Genomic DNA, 27,091 nt, shown 5'->3' with positions numbered 1-27,091 from the left:
GACAGATTTCTGCTTTATCTGTTTTACTTCACAAGAAGCTGGCGGCTGTGCCAGATGTTCAGGCTTTCGTTCAGGCTCTGGTTAGAATCAAGCCTGTTTACAAACCTTTGACTCCTCCTTGGAGTCTCAATTTAGTTCTTTAAGTTCTTCAAGGGGTTCCATTTGAACCCTTACATTCCGTAGATATTAAGTTATTATCTTGGAAAGTTTTATTTTTGGTTGCAATTTCTTCTGCTAGAAGAGTTTCAGAGTTATCTGCTCTGCAGTGTTCTCCTCCTTATCTGGTGTTCCATGCAGATAAGGTGGTTTTGCGTACTAAACCTGGTTTTCTTCCGAAAGTTGTTTCTAATAAAAATATTAACCAGGAGATAGTTGTGCCTTCTTTGTGTCCGAATCCAGTTTCAAAGAAGGAACGTTTGTTGCACAATTTGGATGTAGTTTGTGCTCTAAAATTCTATTTAGAGGCTACAAAGGATTTCAGACAAACATCTTCCTTGTTTGTTGTTTATTCTGGTAAAAGGAGAGGTCAAAAAGCAACTTCTACCTCTCTCTCTTTTTGGCTTAAAAGCATCATCAGATTGGCTTATGAGACTGCCGGACGGCAGCCTCCTGAAAGAATCACAGCTCATTCCACTAGGGCTGTGGCTTCCACATGGGCCTTCAAGAACGAGGCTTCTGTTGATCAGATATGTAAGGCAGCGACTTGGTCTTCACTGCACACTTTTACCAAATTTTACAAATTTGATACTTTTGCTTCTTCTGAGGCTATTTTTGGGAGAAAGGTTTTGCAAGCCGTGGTGCCTTCCATCTAGGTGACCTGATTTGCTCCCTCCCATCATCCGTGTCCTAAAGCTTTGGTATTGGTTCCCACAAGTAAGGATGACGCCGTGGACCGGACACACCTATGTTGGAGAAAACAGAATTTATGTTTACCTGATAAATTACTTTCTCCAACGGTGTGTCCGGTCCACGGCCCGCCCTGTTTTTTTAATCAGGTCTGATGATTTAATTTCTCTAACTACAGTCACCACGGTATCATATGATTTCTCCTATGCAAATATTCCTCCTTTACGTCGGTCGAATGACTGGGGAAGGCGGAGCCTAGGAGGGATCATGTGACCAGCTTTGCTGGGCTCTTTGCCATTTCCTGTTGGGGAAGAGAATATCCCACAAGTAAGGATGACGCCGTGGACCGGACACACCGTTGGAGAAAGTAATTTATCAGGTAAACATAAATTCTGTTTTTCTCGTTGTATTTAATGTATTCACAGTAAAATAGACATTTATTTTGTCGGTGTATTTAATGTATGTACAGTAAAATAGACATTTATTTTGTCTGTATTTAATGTATGTACAGTAAAATAGACATTTATTTTGTCTGTGTATTTAATGTATCTACAGTAAAATAGACATTTATTTTGTCGGTGTATTTAATGTATGTACAGTAAAATAGACATTTATTTTGTCGGTGTATTTAATGTATGTACAGTAAAATAGACATTTATTTTGTCTGTGTATTTAATGTATGTACAGTAAAATAGACATTTATTTTGTCTGTGTATTTATTGTATGTAAAGTAAAATAGACATTTATTTTGTCTGTATTTAATGTATGTACAGTAAAATAGACATTTATTTTGTCGGTGTATTTAATGTATGTACAGTAAAATAGACATTTATTTTGTCGATGTATTTATTGTATGTACAGTAAAATAGACATTTATTTTGTCGGTGTATTTATTGTATGTACAGTAAAATATACATTTATTTTGTCTGTATTTAATGTATGTACAGTAAAATAGACATTTATTTTGTCAATGTATTTAATGTATGTACAGTAAAATAGACATTTATTTTCTCGTTGTATTTAATGTATGTACAGTAAAATAGACATTTATTTTCTCGTTGTATTTAATGTATGTACAGTAAAATAGACATTTATTTTGTCTGTGTATTTATTGTATGTACAGTAAAATAGACATTTATTTTGTCTGTATTTAATGTATGTACAGTAAAATAGACATTTATTTTGTAGGTGTATTTATTGTATGTACAATCAAATAGACATTTAATTTGCCGGTGTATTTAATGTATGTACAGTAAAATAGACATTTATTTTGTCGGTGTATTTAATGTATGTACAGTAAAATAGACATTTATTTTGTTGGTTTATTTAATGTATGTACAGTAAAATAGACATTTAATTTGCCGGTGTATTTAATGTATGTACAGTAAAATAGACATTTATTTTGTTGTTGTATTTAATGTATGTACAGTAAAATAGACATTTATTTTGTCGGTGTATTTATTGTATGTACAGTAAAATTGTAAAATAGACATTTAATTTGTCGGTGTATTTAATGTATGTACAGTAAAATAGACATTTATTTTGTCGGTGTATTTAATGTATGTACAGTAAAATAGATATTTATTTTGTCGGTGTATTTATTGTATGTACAGTAAAATAGACATTTATTTTGTCTGTGTATTTAATGTATGTACAGTAAAATAGATATTTATTTTGTCGGTGTATTTATTGTATGTACAGTAAAATAGACATTTATTTTGTCTGTATTTAATGTATGTACAGTAAAATAGACATTTATGGTTTCTGTATTTAATGTATGTACAGTAAAATAGACATTTATTTTGTCTGTATTTAATGTATGTACAGTAAAATAGACATTTATTTTGTCTGTGTATTTAATGTATGTACAGTAAAATAGACATTTATTTTGTCTGTGTATTTAATGTATGTACAGTAAAATAGACATTTATTTTGTCTGTGTATTTAATGTATGTACAGTAAAATAGACATTTATTTTGTCTGTGTATTTAATGTATGTACAGTAAAATAGACATTTATTTTGTCGGTGTATTTAATGTATGTACAGTAAAATAGACATTGATTTTGTCTGTGTATTTAATGTATGTACAGTAAAATAGACAATGATTTTGTCTGTGTATTTAATGTATGTACAGTAAAATAGACATTTATTTTGTCGGTGTATTTAATGTATGTACAGTAAAATAGACATTTATTTTGTCTGTATTTAATGTATGTACAGTAAAATAGACATTTATTTTGTAGGTGTATTTATTGTATGTACAATCAAATAGACATTTAATTTGCCGGTGTATTTAATGTATGTACAGTAAAATAGACATTTAATTTGCCGGTGTATTTAATGTATGTACAGTAAAATAGACATTTATTTTGTTGTTGTATTTAATGTATGTACAGTAAAATAGACATTTATTTTGTCGGTGTATTTATTGTATGTACAGTAAAATTGTAAAATAGACATTTAATTTGTCGGTGTATTTAATGTATGTACAGTAAAATAGACATTTATTTTGTCGGTGTATTTAATGTATGTACAGTAAAATAGATATTTATTTTGTCGGTGTATTTATTGTATGTACAGTAAAATAGACATTTATTTTGTCTGTGTATTTAATGTATGTACAGTAAAATAGATATTTATTTTGTCGGTGTATTTATTGTATGTACAGTAAAATAGACATTTATTTTGTCTGTATTTAATGTATGTACAGTAAAATAGACATTTATGTTTTCTGTATTTAATGTATGTACAGTAAAATAGACATTTATTTTGTCTGTATTTAATGTATGTACAGTAAAATAGACATTTATTTTGTCTGTGTATTTAATGTATGTACAGTAAAATAGACATTTATTTTGTCTGTGTATTTAATGTATGTACAGTAAAATAGACATTTATTTTGTCTGTGTATTTAATGTATGTACAGTAAAATAGACATTTATTTTGTCTGTGTATTTAATGTATGTACAGTAAAATAGACATTTATTTTGTCGGTGTATTTAATGTATGTACAGTAAAATAGACATTGATTTTGTCTGTGTATTTAATGTATGTACAGTAAAATAGACATTGATTTTGTCTGTGTATTTAATGTATGTACAGTAAAATAGACAATGATTTTGTCTGTGTATTTAATGTATGTACAGTAAAATAGACATTGATTTTGTCTGTGTATTTAATGTATGTACAGTAAAATAGACATTTATTTTGTCTGTATTTAATGTATGTACAGTAAAATAGACATTTATTTTGTCGGTGTATTTATTGTATGTACAATCAAATAGACATTTATTTTGTCGGTGTATTTATTGTATGTACAATCAAATAGACATTTAATTTGCCGGTGTGTTTAATGTAAAGGACCATTAAATTAAGTAGAATTGCAGAATTAACAAGTGCACAATAAAAACACAATGGGGCTGTAGCATAGCATCTCCGACAGACATACGCTGTTGACATTTAACAATGCACAAGCAGTTCTGGTGAACTGCTTGTGCAATGCTACTTCCTGTAGATTTGCGGCCAATCATCCGCTAGCAGGGGGTGTCAATCACCCCAATCGTATAGGCTCAAGCGGATTGATGTCTGCAGCCTCAGAGAAAGCGAATCAATTAAGGAGCAGCAGTCTTAAGACTGCTGCTTCATAACTGCTTTTTCCGGCAAGCCTGAACACTCGCGCGGAAACGGGGGCATCGGGGGCCATTCGGCCCTTGATAAATTGGCCCATATGACTTTCAAATGAGAAGTAGATTTTTTCTAACAAATGTATTTTCTTCTCCATTTGCAAGCCCCCTGTATCATGTGATAGCTGTTAGCCAATCATAGACTTGTATAAGTATATGTACCTCATAAAGTATGTGTATAAAAGCAATGTGCAAAATTTGATTTTGGAAGTAAAGTGGAATGTTGCTTAAAACTGTTGCTTTATCTGTATCATGACTTTAGTGCCCTTTTAATGGAGCATACTGTAACTTCTCTATTCATTTGCTTCCTTTAGAGAAGAGATCCACTGATCACATGTTTAACACTAGTTCTAATACTCTAAGGATCTGACACTAGGTCTTATACTCTAATTATCTGACACTAGTTCTAATACTCTAAGGATCTGACACTAGTTCTAATAGTAATGGCTTTAGCAATGCGCTCATGTGGCTGATAGCTGAACAATTAGACATTGGTACATGGCTTTAGTAAAGCGCTCACGTGATTGACAGCTGAACAACAGGACTTTGGTACATGGCTTTAGTAATGCGATCAAGTGGCTGACAGCTGAAAAGCAAGATTTTGGTATATGGCTTTAGTAATGCGATCACGTGGTTGACAGCTGAAAAGCAAGGCTTTGGTACATGGCTTTAGTAATGTGCTCATGTGGCTGACAGCTGAACAATAAGGCATTGGTACATGGCTTTAGTAATGCGATCAAGTGGCTGACAGCTGAAAAGCAAGGCTTTGGTACATGGCTTTAGTAATGTGCTCATGTGGCTGACAGCTGAAAATAAGGCATTGGTACATGGCTTTATTAATGTGATCAAGTGGCTGACAGCTGAAAAGCAAGGCTTTGGTACATGGCTTTAGTAATGTGCTCATGTGGCTGACAGCTGAACAATAAGGCATTGGTACATGGCTTTAGTAATGTGATCAAGTGGCTGACAGCTGAAAAGCAAGGCTTTGGTACATGGCTTTAGTAATGCGATCAAGTGGCTGACAGCTGAAAAGCAAGGCTTTGGTACATGGCTTTAATAATGTGATCACGTGGCTGACAGCTGAAAAGCAAGGCTTTGGTACATGGCTTTAGTAATGTGCTCATGTGGCTGACAGCTGAACAATAAGGCTTTGGTACATGGCTTTAGTAATGTGCTCATGTGGCTGACAGCTGAAAAGCAAGGCATTGGTACATGGCTTTAGTAATGCGATCAAGTGGCTGACAGCTGAAAAGCAAGGCTTTGGTACATGGCTTTAGTAATGCGATCAAGTGGCTGACAGCTGAAAAGCAAGGCTTTGGTACATGGCTTTAATAATGTGATCACGTGGCTGACAGCTGAAAAGCAAGGCTTTGGTACATGGCTTTATTAATGTGCTCATGTGGCTGACAGCTGAACAATAAGGCATTGGTACATGGCTTTAGTAATGCGATCAAGTGGCTGACAGCTGAAAAGCAAGGGTTTGGTACATGGCTTTAGTAATGCGATCAAGTGGCTGACAGCTGAAAAGCAAGGCTTTGGTACATGGCTTTAGTAATGTGCTCATGTGGCTGACAGCTGAAAATAAGGCATTGGTACATGGCTTTATTAATGTGATCAAGTGGCTGACAGCTGAAAAGCAAGGCTTTGGTACATGGCTTTAGTAATGTGCTCATGTGGCTGACAGCTGAACAATAAGGCATTGGTACATGGCTTTAGTAATTTGATCAAGTGGCTGACAGCTGAAAAGCAAGGCTTTGGTACATGGCTTTAGTAATGCGATCAAGTGGCTGACAGCTGAAATGCAAGGCTTTGGTACATGGCTTTAATAATGTGATCACGTGGCTGACAGCTGAAAAGCAAGGCTTTGGTACATGGCTTTAGTAATGTGCTCATGTGACTGACAGCTGAAAAGCAAGGCTTTGGTACATGGCTTTAGTAAAGCGCTCACGTGATTGACAGCTGAACAACAGGACTTTGGTACATGGCTTTAGTAATGTGATCAAGTGGCTGACAGCTGAAAAGCAAGGCTTTGGTACATGGCTTTAGTAATGCGATCAAGTGGCTGACAGCTGAAAAGCAAGGCTTTGGTACATGGCTTTAATAATGTGATCACGTGGCTGACAGCTGAAAAGCAAGTTTTTGGTACATGGCTTTAGTAATGTGCTCATGTGGCTGACAGCTGAACAATAAGGCATTGGTACATGGCTTTAGTAATGCGATCAAGTGGCTGACAGCTGAAAAGCAAGGGTTTGGTACATGGCTTTAGTAATGCGATCAAGTGGCTGACAGCTGAAAAGCAAGGCTTTGGTACATGGCTTTAGTAATGTGCTCATGTGGCTGACAGCTGAAAATAAGGCATTGGTACATGGCTTTATTAATGTGATCAAGTGGCTGACAGCTGAAAAGCAAGGCTTTGGTACATGGCTTTAGTAATGTGCTCATGTGGCTGACAGCTGAACAATAAGGCATTGGTACATGGCTTTAGTAATGTGATCAAGTGGCTGACAGCTGAAAAGCAAGGCTTTGGTACATGGCTTTAGTAATGCGATCAAGTGGCTGACAGCTGAAATGCAAGGCTTTGGTACATGGCTTTAGTAAAGCGCTCACGTGATTGACAGCTGAACAACAGGACTTTGGTACATGGCTTTAGTAATGTGCTCATGTGGCTGACAGCTGAACAATAAGGCATTGGTACATGGCTTTAGTAATGTGATCAAGTGGCTGACAGCTGAAAAGCAAGGCTTTGGTACATGGCTTTAGTAATGTGCTCATGTGGCTGACAGCTGAACAATAAGGCATTGGTACATGGCTTTAGTAATGTGATCAAGTGACTGAAAGCTGAAAAGCAAGGCTTTGGTACATGGCTTTAGTAATGTGCTTATGTGGCTGACAGCTGAAAAGCAAGGCTTTGGTACATGGCTTTAGTAATGCGATCAAGTGGCTGACAGCTGAAAAGCAAGGCTTTGGTACATGGCTTTAATAATGGGATCACGTGGCTGACAGCTGAAAAGCAAGGCTTTGGTACATGGCTTTAGTAATGTGCTCATGTGGCTGACAGCTGAACAATAAGGCTTTGGGTACATGGCTTTAGTAATGCGATCAAGTGGCTGACAGCTGAAAAGCAAGGTTTTGGTACATGGCTTTAGTAATGCGATCACGTGGCTGACAGCTGAAAAGCAAGGCTTTGGTACATGGCTTTAGTAATGTGATCAAGTGTCTGACAGCTGAAAAGCAAGGCTTGGGTACATGGCTTTAGTAATGTGCTCATGTGGCTGACAGCTGAACAATAAGGCATTGGTACATGGCTTTAGTAATGTGCTCATGTGGCTGACAGCTGAAAAGCAATGCTTTGGTACATGGCTTTAGTAATGCGATCAAGTGGCTGACAGCTGAACAATAAGGCATTGGTACATGGCTTTAGTAATGTGCTCATGTGGCTGACAGCTGAGAAGCAAGGTTTTGGTACATGGCTTTAGTAATGTGATCAAGTGGCTGACAGCTGAACAATAAGGCTTTGGTACATGGCTTTAGTAATGTGCTCATGTGGCTGACAGCTGAAAAATAAGGCATTGGTACATGGCTTTAGTAATGCTATCACGTGGCTGACAGCTGAAAAGCAAGGCTTTGGTACATGGCTTTAGTAATGTGCTCATGTGACTGACAGCTGAACAATAAGGCATTGGTACATGGCTTTAGTAATGCGATCAAGTGGCTGACAGCTGAAAAGCAAGGCATTGGTACATGGCTTTAGTAATGTGATCAAGTGGCTGACAGCTGAACAATAAGGCATTGGTACATGGCTTTAGTAATGCGATCACGTGGCTGACAGCTGAAAAGCAAGGCATTGGTACATGGCTTTAGTAATGTGATCAAGTGGCTGACAGCTGAAAAGCAAGGTTTTGGTACATGGCTTTAGTAATGCGATCAAGTGGCTGAAAGCTGAAAAGCAAGGCTTTGGTACATGGCTTTAGTAATGCGATCAAGTGGCTGAAAGCTGAAAAGCAAGGTTTTGGTACATGGCTTTAGTAATGCGATCACGTGGCTGACAGCTGAAAAGCAAGGCTTTGGTACATGGCTTTAGTAATGTGATCAAGTGTCTGACAGCTGAAAAGCAAGGCTTGGGTACATGGCTTTAGTAATGTGCTCATGTGGCTGACAGCTGAACAATAAGGCATTGGTACATGGCTTTAGTAATGTGCTCATGTGGCTGACAGCTTAAAAGCAATGCTTTGGTACATGGCTTTAGTAATGCGATCAAGTGGCTGACAGCTGAACAATAAGGCATTGGTACATGGCTTTAGTAATGTGCTCATGTGGCTGACAGCTGAGAAGCAAGGTTTTGGTACATGGCTTTAGTAATGTGATCAAGTGGCTGACAGCTGAACAATAAGGCTTTGGTACATGGCTTTAGTAATGTGCTCATGTGGCTGACAGCTGAAAAATAAGGCATTGGTACATGGCTTTAGTAATGCTATCACGTGGCTGACAGCTGAAAAGCAAGGTTTTGGTACATGGCTTTAGTAATGTGCTCATGTGACTGACAGCTGAACAATAAGGCATTGGTACATGGCTTTAGTAATGCGATCATGTGGCTGACAGCTGAAAAGCAAGGCTTTGGTACATGGCTTTAATAATGTGATCACGTGGCTGACAGCTGAAAAGCAAGGCTTTCGTACATGGCTTTAGTAATACGATCACGTGGCTGACAGCTGAAAAGCAAGGTTTTGGTACATGGCTTTAGTAATGTGCTCATGTGACTGACAGCTGAAAAGCAAGGCTTTGGTACATGGCTTTATTAATGTGCTCATGTGACTGACAGCTGAAAAGCAAGGCTTTGGTACATGGCTTTAGTAATGTGCTCATGTGACTGACAGCTGAAAAGCAAGGCTTTGGTACATGGCTTTAGTAATGTGCTCATGTGACTGACAGCTGAAAAGCAAGGCTTTCGTACATGGCTTTAGTAATGCGATCAAGTGGCTGACAGCTGAAATGCAAGGCTTTGGTACATGGCTTTAATAATGTGATCACGTGGCTGACAGCTGAAAAGCAATGCTTTGGTACATGGCTTTAGTAATGCGATCAAGTGGCTGACAGCTGAACAATAAGGCATTGGTACATGGCTTTAGTAATGTGCTCATGTGGCTGACAGCTGAGAAGCAAGGTTTTGGTACATGGCTTTAGTAATGTGATCAAGTGGCTGACAGCTGAATAATAAGGCTTTGGTACATGGCTTTAGTAATGTGCTCATGTGGCTGACAGCTGAAAAATAAGGCATTGGTACATGGCTTTAGTAATGCTATCACGTGGCTGACAGCTGAAAAGCAAGGCTTTGGTACATGGCTTTAGTAATGTGCTCATGTGACTGACAGCTGAACAATAAGGCATTGGTACATGGCTTTAGTAATGCGATCAAGTGGCTGACAGCTGAAAAGCAAGGCATTGGTACATGGCTTTAGTAATGTGATCAAGTGGCTGACAGCTGAACAATAAGGCATTGGTACATGGCTTTAGTAATGCGATCACGTGGCTGACAGCTGAAAAGCAAGGCTTTGGTACATGGCTTTAGTAATGTGATCAAGTGGCTGACAGCTGAAAAGCAAGGCTTTGGTACATGGCTTTAGTAATGCGATCAAGTGGCTGAAAGCTGAAAAGCAAGGCTTTGGTACATGGCTTTAGTAATGCGATCAAGTGGCTGACAGCTGAAAAGCAAGGTTTTGGTACATGGCTTTAGTAATGCGATCACGTGGCTGACAGCTGAAAAGCAAGGCTTTGGTACATGGCTTTAGTAATGTGATCAAGTGTCTGACAGCTGAAAAGCAAGGCTTGGGTACATGGCTTTAGTAATGTGCTCATGTGGCTGACAGCTGAACAATAAGGCATTGGTACATGGCTTTAGTAATGTGCTCATGTGGCTGACAGCTTAAAAGCAATGCTTTGGTACATGGCTTTAGTAATGCGATCAAGTGGCTGACAGCTGAACAATAAGGCATTGGTACATGGCTTTAGTAATGTGCTCATGTGGCTGACAGCTGAGAAGCAAGGTTTTGGTACATGGCTTTAGTAATGTGATCAAGTGGCTGACAGCTGAACAATAAGGCTTTGGTACATGGCTTTAGTAATGTGCTCATGTGGCTGACAGCTGAAAAATAAGGCATTGGTACATGGCTTTAGTAATGCTATCACGTGGCTGACAGCTGAAAAGCAAGGTTTTGGTACATGGCTTTAGTAATGTGCTCATGTGACTGACAGCTGAACAATAAGGCATTGGTACATGGCTTTAGTAATGCGATCATGTGGCTGACAGCTGAAAAGCAAGGCTTTGGTACATGGCTTTAATAATGTGATCACGTGGCTGACAGCTGAAAAGCAAGGCTTTCGTACATGGCTTTAGTAATACGATCACGTGGCTGACAGCTGAAAAGCAAGGTTTTGGTACATGGCTTTAGTAATGTGCTCATGTGACTGACAGCTGAAAAGCAAGGCTTTGGTACATGGCTTTAGTAATGTGCTCATGTGACTGACAGCTGAAAAGCAAGGCTTTGGTACATGGCTTTAGTAATGTGCTCATGTGACTGACAGCTGAAAAGCAAGGCTTTGGTACATGGCTTTAGTAATGTGCTCATGTGACTGACAGCTGAACAATAAGGCATTGGTACATGGCTTTAGTAATGTGCTCATGTGGCTGACAGCTAAAAAGCAAGGCTTTGGTACATGGCTTTAGTAATGTGCTCATGTGGCTGACAGCTGAACAATAAGGCTTTGGTACATAGTTTTATTAATGCTATCATGTGGCTGACAGCTGAAAAGCAAGGCTTTGGTACATGGCTTTAGTAATACGATCACGTGGCTGACAGCTGAAAAGCAAGGTTTTGGTACATGGCTTTAGTAATGTGCTCATGTGACTGACAGCTGAAAAGCAAGGCTTTGGTACATGGCTTTAGTAATGTGCTCATGTGGCTGACAGCTGAACAATAAGGCATTGGTACATGGCTTTAGTAATGCGATCAAGTGGCTGACAGCTGAAAAGCAAGGGTTTGGTACATGGCTTTAGTAATGCGATCAAGTGGCTGACAGCTGAAAAGCAAGGCTTTGGTACATGGCTTTAGTAATGTGCTCATGTGGCTGACAGCTGAAAATAAGGCATTGGTACATGGCTTTATTAATGTGATCAAGTGGCTGACAGCTGAAAAGCAAGGCTTTGGTACATGGCTTTAGTAATGTGCTCATGTGGCTGACAGCTGAACAATAAGGCATTGGTACATGGCTTTAGTAATGTGATCAAGTGGCTGACAGCTGAAAAGCAAGGCTTTGGTACATGGCTTTAGTAATGCGATCAAGTGGCTGACAGCTGAAATGCAAGGCTTTGGTACATGGCTTTAATAATGTGATCACGTGGCTGACAGCTGAAAAGCAAGGCTTTGGTACATGGCTTTAGTAATGTGCTCATGTGACTGACAGCTGAAAAGCAAGGCTTTGGTACATGGCTTTAGTAAAGCGCTCACGTGATTGACAGCTGAACAACAGGACTTTGGTACATGGCTTTAGTAATGTGCTCATGTGGCTGACAGCTGAACAATAAGGCATTGGTACATGGCTTTAGTAATGTGATCAAGTGGCTGACAGCTGAAAAGCAAGGCTTTGGTACATGGCTTTAGTAATGTGCTCATGTGGCTGACAGCTGAACAATAAGGCATTGGTACATGGCTTTAGTAATGTGCTCATGTGGCTGACAGCTGAAAAGCAAGGCTTTGGTACATGGCTTTAGTAATGTGCTCATGTGGCTGACAGCTGAACAATAAGGCATTGGTACATGGCTTTAGTAATGTGATCAAGTGGCTGACAGCTGAAAAGCAAGGCTTTGGTACATGGCTTTAGTAATGTGCTTATGTGGCTGACAGCTGAAAAGCAAGGCTTTGGTACATGGCTTTAGTAATGCGATCAAGTGGCTGACAGCTGAAAAGCAAGGCTTTGGTACATGGCTTTAATAATGGGATCACGTGGCTGACAGCTGAAAAGCAAGGCTTTGGTACATGGCTTTAGTAATGTGCTCATGTGGCTGACAGCTGAACAATAAGGCTTTGGGTACATGGCTTTAGTAATGCGATCAAGTGGCTGACAGCTGAAAAGCAAGGTTTTGGTACATGGCTTTAGTAATGCGATCACGTGGCTGACAGCTGAAAAGCAAGGCTTTGGTACATGGCTTTAGTAATGTGATCAAGTGTCTGACAGCTGAAAAGCAAGGCTTGGGTACATGGCTTTAGTAATGTGCTCATGTGACTGACAGCTGAACAATAAGGCATTGGTACATGGCTTTAGTAATGTGCTCATGTGACTGACAGCTGAACAATAAGGCATTGATACATGGCTTTAGTAATGCGATCAAGTGGCTGACAGCTGAAAAGCAAGGCATTGGTACATGGCTTTAGTAATGTGATCAAGTGGCTGACAGCTGAACAATAAGGCATTGGTACATGGCTTTAGTAATGCGATCACGTGGCTGACAGCTGAAAAGCAAGGCATTGGTACATGGCTTTAGTAATGTGATCAAGTGGCTGACAGCTGAAAAGCAAGGTTTTGGTACATGGCTTTAGTAATGCGATCAAGTGGCTGAAAGCTGAAAAGCAAGGTTTTGGTACATGGCTTTAGTAATGCGATCACGTTGCTGACAGCTGAAAAGCAAGGCTTTGGTACATGGCTTTAGTAATGTGATCAAGTGTCTGACAGCTGAAAAGCAAGGCTTGGGTACATGGCTTTAGTAATGTGCTCATGTGGCTGACAGCTGAACAATAAGGCATTGGTACATGGCTTTAGTAATGTGCTCATGTGGCTGACAGCTGAAAAGCAATGCTTTGGTACATGGCTTTAGTAATGCGATCAAGTGGCTGACAGCTGAACAATAAGGCATTGGTACATGGCTTTAGTAATGTGCTCATGTGGCTGACAGCTGAGAAGCAAGGTTTTGGTACATGGCTTTAGTAATGTGATCAAGTGGCTGACAGCTGAACAATAAGGCTTTGGTACATGGCTTTAGTAATGTGCTCATGTGGCTGACAGCTGAAAAATAAGGCATTGGTACATGGCTTTAGTAATGCTATCACGTGGCTGACAGCTGAAAAGCAAGGTTTTGGTACATGGCTTTAGTAATGTGCTCATGTGACTGACAGCTGAACAATAAGGCATTGGTACATGGCTTTAGTAATGCGATCATGTGGCTGACAGCTGAAAAGCAAGGCTTTGGTACATGGCTTTAATAATGTGATCACGTGGCTGACAGCTGAAAAGCAAGGCTTTCGTACATGGCTTTAGTAATACGATCACGTGGCTGACAGCTGAAAAGCAAGGTTTTGGTACATGGCTTTAGTAATGTGCTCATGTGACTGACAGCTGAAAAGCAAGGCTTTGGTACATGGCTTTAGTAATGTGCTCATGTGGCTGACAGCTGAAAAGCAAGGCTTTGGTACATGGCTTTAGTAATGTGCTCATGTGACTGACAGCTGAAAAGCAAGGCTTTGGTACATGGCTTTAGTAATGTGCTCATGTGACTGACAGCTGAAAAGCAAGGCTTTGGTACATGGCTTTAGTAATGTGCTCATGTGACTGACAGCTGAACAATAAGGCATTGGTACATGGCTTTAGTAATGTGCTCATGTGGCTGACAGCTGAACAATAAGGCTTTGGTACATGGCTTTAGTAATGTGCTCATGTGGCTGACAGCTGAACAATAAGGCTTTGGTACATAGTTTTATTAATGCTATCATGTGGCTGACAGCTGAAAAGCAAGGCTTTGGTACATGGCTTTAGTAATACGATCACGTGGCTGACAGCTGAAAAGCAAGGTTTTGGTACATGGCTTTAGTAATGTGCTCATGTGACTGACAGCTGAAAAGCAAGGCTTTGGTACATGGCTTTAGTAATGTGCTCATGTGACTAACAGCTGAAACGCAAGGCTTTGGTACATGGCTTTAGTAATGTGCTCATGTGACTGACAGCTGAAAAGCAAGGCTTTGGTGCATGGCTTTAGTAATGTGCTCATGTGACTGACAGCTGAAAAGCAAGGCTTTGGTACATGGCTTTAGTAATGTGCTCATGTGACTGACAGCTGAAAAGCAAGGCTTTGGTACATGGATTTAGTAATGTGCTCATGTGGCTGACAGCTGAACAATAAGGCTTTGGTACATGGCTTTAGTAATGTGCTCATGTGGCTGACAGCTGAAAAGCAAGGCTTTGGTACATGGCTTTAGTAATGTGCTTATGTGGCTGACAGCTGAAAAGCAAGGCTTTGGTACATGGCTTTAGTAATGTGCTCATGTGACTGACAGCTGAAAAGCAAGGCTTTGGTACATGGCTTTAGTAATGTGATGAAGTGGCTGACAGCTGAAAAGCAAGGCTTTGGTACATGGCTTTAGTAATGTGATCAAGTGGCTGACAGCTGAAAAGCAAGGCTTTGGTACATGGCTTTAGTAATGTGCTCATGTGGCTGACAGCTGAAAAGCAAGGCTTTGGTACATGGCTTTAATAATGCGATCAAGTGGCTGACAGCTGAAAAGCAAGGCTTTGGTACATGGCTTTAGTAATGTGCTCATGTGGCTGACAGCTGAAAAGCAAGGCTTTGGTACATGGCTTTAGTAATGTGCTCATGTGGCTGACAGCTGAAAAGCAAGGCTTTGGTACATGGCTTTAGTAATGTGCTCATGTGGGTGACAGCTGAAAAGCAAGGCTTTGGTACATGGCTTTAGTAATGTGCTCATGTGACTGACAGCTGAAAAGCAAGGCTTTGGTACATGGCTTTAGTAATGTGCTCATGTGGCTGACAGCTGAACAATAAGGCTTTGGTACATGGCTTTAGTAATGTGCTCATGTGGCTGACAGCTGAAAAGCAAGGCTTTGGTACATGGCTTTAGTAATGCGATCACGTGGCTGACAGCTGAACAATAAGGCATTGGTACATGGCTTTAGTAATGTGCTCATGTGGCTGACAGCTGAAAAGCAAGGCTTTGGTACATGGCTTTAGTAATGCGATCACGTGGCTGACAGCTGAAAAGCAAGGCTTTGGTACATGGCTTTAGTAATGTGCTCATGTGGCTGACAGCTGAAAAGCAAGGCTTTGGTACATGGCTTTAGTAATGTGCTCATGTGGCTGACAGCTGAAAAGCAAGGCTTTGGTACATGGCTTTAATAATGTGATCACGTGGCTGACAGCTGAAAAGCAAGGCTTTGGTACATGGCTTTAGTAATGTGCTCACATGGCTGACAGCTGAACAATAAGGCATTGGTACATGGCTTTAGTAATGTGCTCATGTGGCTGACAGCTGAAAAGCAATGCTTTGGTACATGGCTTTAGTAATGTGCTCATGTGGCTGACAGCTGAAAAGCAAGGCTTTGGTACATGGCTTTAGTAATGCGATCACGTGGCTGACAGCTGAACAATAAGGCATTGGTACATGGCTTTATTAATGTGCTCATGTGGCTGACAGCTGAAAAGCAAGGCTTTGGTACATGGCTTTAGTAATGTGCTCATGTGGCTGACAGCTGAACAATAAGGCATTGGTACATGGCTTTAGTAATATGATCACGTGGCTGACAGCTGAAAATAAGGCTTTGGTACATGGCTTTAGTAATGTGCTCATGTGGCTGACAGCTGAACAATAATGCATTGGTACATGGCTTTAGTAATGTGTTCACGTGGCTGACAGCTGAACAATAAGGCATTGGTACATGGCTTTAGTAATGTGCTCATGTGACTGACAGCTGAAAAGCAAGGCTTTGGTACATGGCTTTAGTAATACGATCACGTGGCTGACAGCTGAAAAGCAAGGTTTTGGTACATGGCTTTAGTAATGTGCTCATGTGACTGACAGCTGAAAAGCAAGGCTTTGGTACATGGCTTTAGTAATGTGCTCATGTGGCTGACAGCTGAACAATAAGGCATTGGTACATGGCTTTAGTAATGCGATCAAGTGGCTGACAGCTGAAAAGCAAGGGTTTGGTACATGGCTTTAGTAATGCGATCAAGTGGCTGACAGCTGAAAAGCAAGGCTTTGGTACATGGCTTTAGTAATGTGCTCATGTGGCTGACAGCTGAAAATAAGGCATTGGTACATGGCTTTATTAATGTGATCAAGTGGCTGACAGCTGAAAAGCAAGGCTTTGGTACATGGCTTTAGTAATGTGCTCATGTGGCTGACAGCTGAACAATAAGGCATTGGTACATGGCTTTAGTAATGTGATCAAGTGGCTGACAGCTGAAAAGCAAGGCTTTGGTACATGGCTTTAGTAATGCGATCAAGTGGCTGACAGCTGAAATGCAAGGCTTTGGTACATGGCTTTAATAATGTGATCACGTGGCTGACAGCTGAAAAGCAAGGCTTTGGTACATGGCTTTAGTAATGTGCTCATGTGACTGACAGCTGAAAAGCAAGGCTTTGGTACATGGCTTTAGTAAAGCGCTCACGTGATTGACAGCTGAACAACAGGACTTTGGTACATGGCTTTAGTAATGTGCTCATGTGGCTGACAGCTGAACAATAAGGCATTGGTACATGGCTTTAGTAATGTGATCAAGTGGCTGACAGCTGAAAAGCAAGGCTTTGGTACATGGCTTTAGTAATGTGCTCATGTGGCTGACAGCTGAACAATAAGGCATTGGTACATGGCTTTAGTAATGTGCTCATGTGGCTGACAGCTGAAAAGCAAGGCTTTGGTACATGGCTTTAGTAATGTGCTCATGTGGCTGACAGTTGAACAATAAGGCATTGGTACATGGCTTTAGTAATGTGATCAAGTGGCTGACAGCTGAAAAGCAAGGCTTTGGTACATGGCTTTAGTAATGTGCTTATGTGGCTGACAGCTGAAAAGCAAGGCTTTGGTACATGGCTTTAGTAATGCGATCAAGTGGCTGACAGCTGAAAAGCAAGGCTTTGGTACATGGCTTTAATAATGGGATCACGTGGCTGACAGCTGAAAAGCAAGGCTTTGGTACATGGCTTTAGTAATGTGCTCATGTGGCTGACAGCTGAACAATAAGGCTTTGGGTACATGGCTTTAGTAATGCGATCAAGTGGCTGACAGCTGAAAAGCAAGGTTTTGGTACATGGCTTTAGTAATGCGATCACGTGGCTGACAGCTGAAAAGCAAGGCTTTGGTACATGGCTTTAGTAATGTGATCAAGTGTCTGACAGCTGAAAAGCAAGGCTTGGGTACATGGCTTTAGTAATGTGCTCATGTGACTGACAGCTGAACAATAAGGCATTGGTACATGGCTTTAGTAATGTGCTCATGTGACTGACAGCTGAACAATAAGGCATTGATACATGGCTTTAGTAATGCGATCAAGTGGCTGACAGCTGAAAAGCAAGGCATTGGTACATGGCTTTAGTAATGTGATCAAGTGGCTGACAGCTGAACAATAAGGCATTGGTACATGGCTTTAGTAATGCGATCACGTGGCTGACAGCTGAAAAGCAAGGCATTGGTACATGGCTTTAGTAATGTGATCAAGTGGCTGACAGCTGAAAAGCAAGGTTTTGGTACATGGCTTTAGTAATGCGATCAAGTGGCTGAAAGCTGAAAAGCAAGGTTTTGGTACATGGCTTTAGTAATGCGATCACGTTGCTGACAGCTGAAAAGCAAGGCTTTGGTACATGGCTTTAGTAATGTGATCAAGTGTCTGACAGCTGAAAAGCAAGGCTTGGGTACATGGCTTTAGTAATGTGCTCATGTGGCTGACAGCTGAACAATAAGGCATTGGTACATGGCTTTAGTAATGTGCTCATGTGGCTGACAGCTGAAAAGCAATGCTTTGGTACATGGCTTTAGTAATGCGATCAAGTGGCTGACAGCTGAACAATAAGGCATTGGTACATGGCTTTAGTAATGTGCTCATGTGGCTGACAGCTGAGAAGCAAGGTTTTGGTACATGGCTTTAGTAATGTGATCAAGTGGCTGACAGCTGAACAATAAGGCTTTGGTACATGGCTTTAGTAATGTGCTCATGTGGCTGACAGCTGAAAAATAAGGCATTGGTACATGGCTTTAGTAATGCTATCACGTGGCTGACAGCTGAAAAGCAAGGTTTTGGTACATGGCTTTAGTAATGTGCTCATGTGACTGACAGCTGAACAATAAGGCATTGGTACATGGCTTTAGTAATGCGATCATGTGGCTGACAGCTGAAAAGCAAGGCTTTGGTACATGGCTTTAATAATGTGATCACGTGGCTGACAGCTGAAAAGCAAGGCTTTCGTACATGGCTTTAGTAATACGATCACGTGGCTGACAGCTGAAAAGCAAGGTTTTGGTACATGGCTTTAGTAATGTGCTCATGTGACTGACAGCTGAAAAGCAAGGCTTTGGTACATGGCTTTAGTAATGTGCTCATGTGACTGACAGCTGAAAAGCAAGGCTTTGGTACATGGCTTTAGTAATGTGCTCATGTGACTGACAGCTGAAAAGCAAGGCTTTGGTACATGGCTTTAGTAATGTGCTCATGTGACTGACAGCTGAAAAGCAAGGCTTTGGTACATGGCTTTAGTAATGTGCTCATGTGACTGACAGCTGAACAATAAGGCATTGGTACATGGCTTTAGTAATGTGCTCATGTGGCTGACAGCTGAACAATAAGGCTTTGGTACATGGCTTTAGTAATGTGCTCATGTGGCTGACAGCTGAACAATAAGGCTTTGGTACATAGTTTTATTAATGCTATCATGTGGCTGACAGCTGAAAAGCAAGGCTTTGGTACATGGCTTTAGTAATACGATCACGTGGCTGACAGCTGAAAAGCAAGGTTTTGGTACATGGCTTTAGTAATGTGCTCATGTGACTGACAGCTGAAAAGCAAGGCTTTGGTACATGGCTTTAGTAATGTGCTCATGTGACTAACAGCTGAAACGCAAGGCTTTGGTACATGGCTTTAGTAATGTGCTCATGTGACTGACAGCTGAAAAGCAAGGCTTTGGTGCATGGCTTTAGTAATGTGCTCATGTGACTGACAGCTGAAAAGCAAGGCTTTGGTACATGGCTTTAGTAATGTGCTCATGTGACTGACAGCTGAAAAGCAAGGCTTTGGTACATGGATTTAGTAATGTGCTCATGTGGCTGACAGCTGAACAATAAGGCTTTGGTACATGGCTTTAGTAATGTGCTCATGTGGCTGACAGCTGAAAAGCAAGGCTTTGGTACATGGCTTTAGTAATGTGCTTATGTGGCTGACAGCTGAAAAGCAAGGCTTTGGTACATGGCTTTAGTAATGTGCTCATGTGACTGACAGCTGAAAAGCAAGGCTTTGGTACATGGCTTTAGTAATGTGATGAAGTGGCTGACAGCTGAAAAGCAAGGCTTTGGTACATGGCTTTAGTAATGTGATCAAGTGGCTGACAGCTGAAAAGCAAGGCTTTGGTACATGGCTTTAGTAATGTGCTCATGTGGCTGACAGCTGAAAAGCAAGGCTTTGGTACATGGCTTTAATAATGCGATCAAGTGGCTGACAGCTGAAAAGCAAGGCTTTGGTACATGGCTTTAGTAATGTGCTCATGTGGCTGACAGCTGAAAAGCAAGGCTTTGGTACATGGCTTTAGTAATGTGCTCATGTGGCTGACAGCTGAAAAGCAAGGCTTTGGTACATGGCTTTAGTAATGTGCTCATGTGGGTGACAGCTGAAAAGCAAGGCTTTGGTACATGGCTTTAGTAATGTGCTCATGTGACTGACAGCTGAAAAGCAAGGCTTTGGTACATGGCTTTAGTAATGTGCTCATGTGGCTGACAGCTGAACAATAAGGCTTTGGTACATGGCTTTAGTAATGTGCTCATGTGGCTGACAGCTGAAAAGCAAGGCTTTGGTACATGGCTTTAGTAATGCGATCACGTGGCTGACAGCTGAACAATAAGGCATTGGTACATGGCTTTAGTAATGTGCTCATGTGGCTGACAGCTGAAAAGCAAGGCTTTGGTACATGGCTTTAGTAATGCGATCACGTGGCTGACAGCTGAAAAGCAAGGCTTTGGTACATGGCTTTAGTAATGTGCTCATGTGGCTGACAGCTGAAAAGCAAGGCTTTGGTACATGGCTTTAGTAATGTGCTCATGTGGCTGACAGCTGAAAAGCAAGGCTTTGGTACATGGCTTTAATAATGTGATCACGTGGCTGACAGCTGAAAAGCAAGGCTTTGGTACATGGCTTTAGTAATGTGCTCACATGGCTGACAGCTGAACAATAAGGCATTGGTACATGGCTTTAGTAATGTGCTCATGTGGCTGACAGCTGAAAAGCAATGCTTTGGTACATGGCTTTAGTAATGTGCTCATGTGGCTGACAGCTGAAAAGCAAGGCTTTGGTACATGGCTTTAGTAATGCGATCACGTGGCTGACAGCTGAACAATAAGGCATTGGTACATGGCTTTATTAATGTGCTCATGTGGCTGACAGCTGAAAAGCAAGGCTTTGGTACATGGCTTTAGTAATGTGCTCATGTGGCTGACAGCTGAACAATAAGGCATTGGTACATGGCTTTAGTAATATGATCACGTGGCTGACAGCTGAAAATAAGGCTTTGGTACATGGCTTTAGTAATGTGCTCATGTGGCTGACAGCTGAACAATAAGGCATTGGTACATGGCTTTAGTAATGTGTTCACGTGGCTGACAGCTGAACAATAAGGCATTGGTACATGGCTTTAGTAATGTGCTCATGTGACTGACAGCTGAAAAGCAAGGCTTTGGTACATGGCTTTAGTAATGTGCTCATGTGGGTGACAGCTGAAAAGCAAGGCTTTGGTACATGGCTTTAGTAATGTGCTCATGTGACTGACAGCTGAAAAGCAAGGCTTTGGTACATGGCTTTAGTAATGTGCTCATGTGGCTGACAGCTGAAAAGCAAGGCTTTGGTACATGGCTTTAGTAATGCGATCACGTGGCTGACAGCTGAACAATAAGGCATTGGTACATGGCTTTAGTAATGTGCTCATGTGGCTGACAGCTGAAAAGCAAGGCTTTGGTACATGGCTTTAGTAATGCGATCACGTGGCTGACAGCTGAAAAGCAAGGCTTTGGTACATGGCTTTAGTAATGTGCTCATGTGGCTGACAGCTGAAAAGCAAGGCTTTGGTACATGGCTTTAGTAATGTGCTCATGTGGCTGACAGCTGAAAAGCAAGGCTTTGGTACATGGCTTTAATAATGTGATCACGTGGCTGACAGCTGAAAAGCAAGGCTTTGGTACATGGCTTTAGTAATGTGCTCACATGGCTGACAGCTGAACAATAAGGCATTGGTACATGGCTTTAGTAATGTGCTCATGTTGCTGACAGCTGAACAATAAGGCTTTGGTACATGGCTTTAGTAATGTGCTCATGTGGCTGACAGCTGAAAAGCAAGGCTTTGGTACATGGCTTTAGTAATGTGCTCATGTGGCTGACAGCTGAAAAGCAAGGCTTTGGTACATGGCTTTAGTAATGCGATCACGTGGCTGACAGCTGAACAATAAGGCATTGGTACATGGCTTTATTAATGTGCTCATGTGGCTGACAGCTGAAAAGCAAGGCTTTGGTACATGGCTTTAGTAATGTGCTCATGTGGCTGACAGCTGAACAATAAGGCATTGGTACATGGCTTTAGTAATATGATCAAGTGGCTGACAGCTGAAAAGCAAGGCTTTGGTACATGGCTTTAGTAATGTGCTCATGTGGCTGACAGCTGAAAAGCAAGGCTTTGGTACATGGCTTTAGTAATGCGATCAAGTGGCTGACAGCTGAAAAGCAAGGCTTTGATACATGGCTTTAGTAATGCGATCACGTGGCTGACAGCTGAACAATAAGGCATTGGTACATGGCTTTAGTAATGTGCTCATGTGGCTGACAGCTGAACAATAAGGCATTGGTTCATGGCTTTAGTAACGTGATCAAGTGACTGACAGCTGAAAAGCAAGGCTTTGGTACATGGCTTTAGTAATGCGATCAAGTGGCTGACAGCTGAAAAGCAAGGCTTTGGTACATGGCATGTGCTCATGTGGCTGACAGCTGAAAAGCAAGGTTTTGGTACATGGCTTTAGTAATGTGCTCATGTGGCTGACAGCTGAACAATAAGGCATTGGTACATGGCTTTAATAATGTGATCACGTGGCTGACAGCTGAAAAGCAAGGCTTTGGTACATGGCTTTAGTAATGTGCTCATGTGGCTGACAGCTGAACAATAAGGCATTGGTACATGGCTTTAGTAATGTGCTCATGTGACTGACAGCTGAACAATAAGGCTTTGGTACATGGCTTTTGTAATACGATCACGTGGCTGACAGCTGAAAAGCAAGGCTTTGGTACATGGCTTTAGTAATGTGCTCATGTGACTGACAGCTGAAAAGCAAGGCTTTGGTACATGGCTTTAGTAATGTGCTCAAGTGGCTGACAGCTGAACAATAAGGCATTGGTACATGGCTTTAGTAATGTGATCAAGTGGCTGACAGCTGAACAATAAGGCTTTGGTACATGGCTTTAGTAATGTGCTCATGTGCCTGACAGCTGAAAAGCAAGGCATTGGTACATGGCTTTAGTAATGTGATCACGTGGCTGACAGCTGAAAAGCAAGGCTTTAGTACATGGCTTTAGTAATACGATCACGTGGCTGACAGCTGAAAAGCAAGGCTTTGGTACATGGCTTTAGTAATGTGCTCACGTGGCTGACAGCTGAACAATAAGGCATTGGTACATGGCTTTAGTAATGTGCTCACGTGGCTGACAGCTGAACAATAAGGCTTTGGTACATGGCTTTAGTAATGTGCTCACGTGGCTGACAGCTGAACAATAAGGCATTGGTACATGGCTTTAGTAAGGCGCTCACGTGGCTGACAGCGGAACAACCAAGCCCACTATAGAACATAAACCAATTACACATTCGTACATTAGGGAAGCACTAGCGATCTACTGACATATTTAGCACAATTCAAGCTCTAGTCAGACACATTGTGCTACAATAATGTTTGGCTTTCAGATGGGATGCTAAATATATAAACAGCTTGTTAGTGGTTTCTTATGTGGCTTGTGGGCTGAGCGTGGCTCTGATGTTTATCTGATGATAGTCCTCATGGTTTAATCAGTTTATGAACAAGATTACACAATAGTTGTTGGTCTGTTTAGTGCCCCAGGCTGTAATAAAATATGCATGGCTTATTTCTACATTTCACATGTGTCAGCTTTTGTATGCATTGGTGTTGTGGTATATGCTATCCAATCGCAATCTCATTTTATCAATAATAAAATGTTCCTGCAGTGATGTGAAAAGGGACCCATTTAAACTTTGTGTTACTGCTTTTCACACTTCTGCCTACAGTAACACATTATTCTACTGATTTACACTGTTTACATTTACACTGTTAGTGATAGCTTTATTACTGCAGTGCATTCTATAAAATCTGCTAGCAACTCTATGCTTCCTCCCAGTGACTGTGAATTTAACGTTCTGTTTCCTTTACAAGCTGATGCTTCTGTGACATTTGTTGTGTAGTGACCACTGTGTTTTTACAGATACATGTACTTCACAAACATGCAAGATCGCTCTCCTAAAATTGAACGGGCGGCTTTGGACGGCACAGAGAGAGAGGTTCTGTTCACCACAGGTCTCATCAGACCAGTCGCACTGGTCATTGACAATCAGCTTGGGAAACTGTTCTGGGTGGATGCAGAGTTGAAGCGAATTGAAAGCAGTGATCTTTCAGGTAAGGAAATATGTTGGCTCCCAAATACCTTTGTGCTAAGTAGTTCTGACACATGGCCAAGAAGGAACGCAGAGGTTACACACTGTATTAGCTTAGCCGCTCTCAGACAAAGACAAGAAGGAACGCAGAGGTTACACACTGTATTAGCTTAGCCGCTCTCAGACAAAGACAAGAAGGAACGCAGAGGTTACACACTGTATTAGCTTAGCAGTTCTCAGACATGACCAAGGAGGAGCGCAGAGGTTACACACTGTATTAGCTTAGCCGCTCTCAGACAAAGACAAGGAGGAACACAGAGGTTACACACTGTATTAGCTTAGCCGCTGTCAGACAAAGACGAGGAGGGACACAGAGGTTACACACTGTATTAGCTTAGCTGCTCTCGGACAAAGACGAGGAGGAACACAGAGGTTACACACTGTATTAGCTTAGTCGCTCTCAGACAAAGACAAGGAGGGACACAGAGGTTACACACTGTATTAGCTTAGCAGCTGTCAGACAAAGACAAGGAGGAACACAGAGATTACACACTGTATTAGCTTAGCAGCTGTCAGACAAAGACAAGGAGGAACACAGAGATTACACACTGTATTAGCTTAGCTGCTCTCGGACAAAGACGAGGAGGAACACAGAGATTACACACTGTATTAGCTTAGCAGCTGTCAGACAAAGACACGGAGGAACACAGAGATTACACACTGTATTAGCTTAGCAGCTGTCAGACAAAGACGAGGAGGGACACAGAGGTTACACACTGTATTAGCTTAGCAGCTCTCAGGCATGACCAAGGAGGAACACAGAGGTTACACACTGTATTAGCTTAGCCGCTCTCAGACAAAGACAAGGAGGAACACAGAAGATACACACTGTATTAGCTTAGCAGCTCTCAGACATAAACAAGGAGGAACACAGGTTACACACTGTATTAGCTTAGCCGCTCTCAGACAAAGACAAGGAGGAACACAGAGGTTACACACTGTATTAGCTTAGCAGCTCTCAGACATGACGTAGGAGGAACACAGAGGTTACACACTGTATTAGCTTAGCCGCTCTCAGGCAAAGACAAGGAGGAACACAGAGATTACACACTGTATTAGCTTAGCAGCTCTCAGACAAAGACAAGAAGGAACACAGAGGTTACACACTGTATTAGCTTAGCCGCTCTCAGGCAAAGACAAGGAGGAACACAGAGGTTACACACTGTATTAGCTTAGCAGCTGTCAGACAAAGACAAGGAGGAACACAGAGGTTACACACTGTATTAGCTTAGCAGCTCTCAGACATGACCAAGGAGGAACGCAGAGGTTACACACTGTATTAGCTTAGCAGCTGTCACACATAGACAAGGAGGAACGTAGAGGTTACACACTGTATTAGCTTAGCAGCTCTCAGACAAAGACAAGGAGGAACACAGAGGTTACACACTGTATTAGCTTAGCAGCTGTCAGACAAAGACAAGGAGGAACGCAGAGGTTACACACTGTATTAGCTTAGCCGCTGTCAGACAAAGACGAGGAGGGACACAGAGGTTACACACTGTATTAGCTTAGCAGCTGTCAGACAAAGACAAGGAGGAACACAGAGGTTACACACTGTATTAGCTTAGCCGCTGTCAGACAAAGACGAGGAGGAACAAAGAGGTTACACACTGTATTAGCTTAGCAGCTGTCAGACAAAGACAAGGAGGAACGCAGAGGTTACACACTGTATTAGCTTAGCAGCTGTCAGACAAAGACAAGGAGGAACACAGAGGTTACACACTGTATTAGCTTAGCAGTACTCAAAGACAAGGGGGAACACAGAGATTACACACTGTATTAGCTTAGCAGCTGTCAGACAAAGACAAGGAGGAACACAGAGGTTACACACTGTATTAGCTTAGCCGCTCTCAGACAAAGACAAGGAGGAATGCAGAGGTTACACACTGTATTAGCTTAGCAGCTCTCAGGCATGACCAAGGAGGAACGCAGAGGTTACACACTGTATTAGCTTAGCAGCTGTCAGACAAAGACAAGGAGGAACGCAGAGGTTACACACTGTATTAGCTTAGCAGTTCTCAGACAAAGACAAGGAGGAACACAGAGGTTACACACTGTATTAGCTTAGCAGCTGTCAGGCATGACCAAGGAGGAACGCAGAGGTTACACACTGTATTAGCTTAGCAGTTCTCAGACAAAGACAAGGAGGAACGCAGAGGTTACACACTGTATTAGCTTAGCAGTTCTCAGACAAAGACAAGGAGGAACGCAGAGGTTACACACTGTATTAGCTTAGCAGTTCTCAGACAAAGACAAGGAGGAACACAGAGATTACACACTGTATTAGCTTAGCAGTTCTCAGACAAAGACAAGGAGGAACGCAGAGGTTACACACTGTATTAGCTTAGCAGTTCTCAGACAAAGACAAGGAGGAACACAGAGGTTACACACTGTATTAGCTTAGCAGTTCTCAGACATAAACAAGGAGGAACACAGAGGTTACACACTGTATCAGCTTAGCAGCTCTCAGGCATGACCAAGGAGGAACGCAGAGGTTACACACTGTATTAGCTTAGCCGCTCTCGAGCATGACCAAGGAGGAACGCAGAGGTTACACACTGTATTAGCTTAGCCGCTCTCGAGCATGACCAAGGAGGAACGCAGAGGTTACACACTGTATTAGCTTAGCAGTTCTCAGACATAAACATGGAGGAACACAGAGATTACACACTGTAATAGCTTAGCCGCTCTCGGGCATGACCAAGGAGGAACGCAGAGGTTACACACTGTATTAGCTTAGCAGTTCTCAGACAAAGACAAGGAGGAACGCAGAGGTTACACACTGTATTAGCTTAGCAGTTCTCTGACATAACCAGGGAGGAACG

The 27,091-nt window shown here is 41.6% G+C and overlaps 1 protein-coding gene across 1 annotated transcript in view; it reads left to right on the top strand.

Moving 5' to 3' along the window:
* LOC128635700 (low-density lipoprotein receptor-related protein 5) overlaps positions 1-27,091 on the top strand; it is a 1,026,620-nt gene that overhangs the window by 744,785 nt on the left and 254,744 nt on the right. Inside the window, exon 14 of the mRNA XM_053688826.1 lies at positions 24,038-24,228. Within this exon, the coding sequence (XP_053544801.1) occupies positions 24,038-24,228 (191 nt within the window). The remainder of the gene's footprint in view (positions 1-24,037; positions 24,229-27,091) is intronic.

Source organism: Bombina bombina, chromosome 7 (genome assembly GCF_027579735.1).
Source record: "Bombina bombina isolate aBomBom1 chromosome 7, aBomBom1.pri, whole genome shotgun sequence".
NCBI classification, from domain to species: domain Eukaryota; kingdom Metazoa; phylum Chordata; class Amphibia; order Anura; family Bombinatoridae; genus Bombina; species Bombina bombina.
Note: the sequence above shows the minus strand (reverse complement) of the source record. Positions and strands in the feature narration are given on the sequence as shown.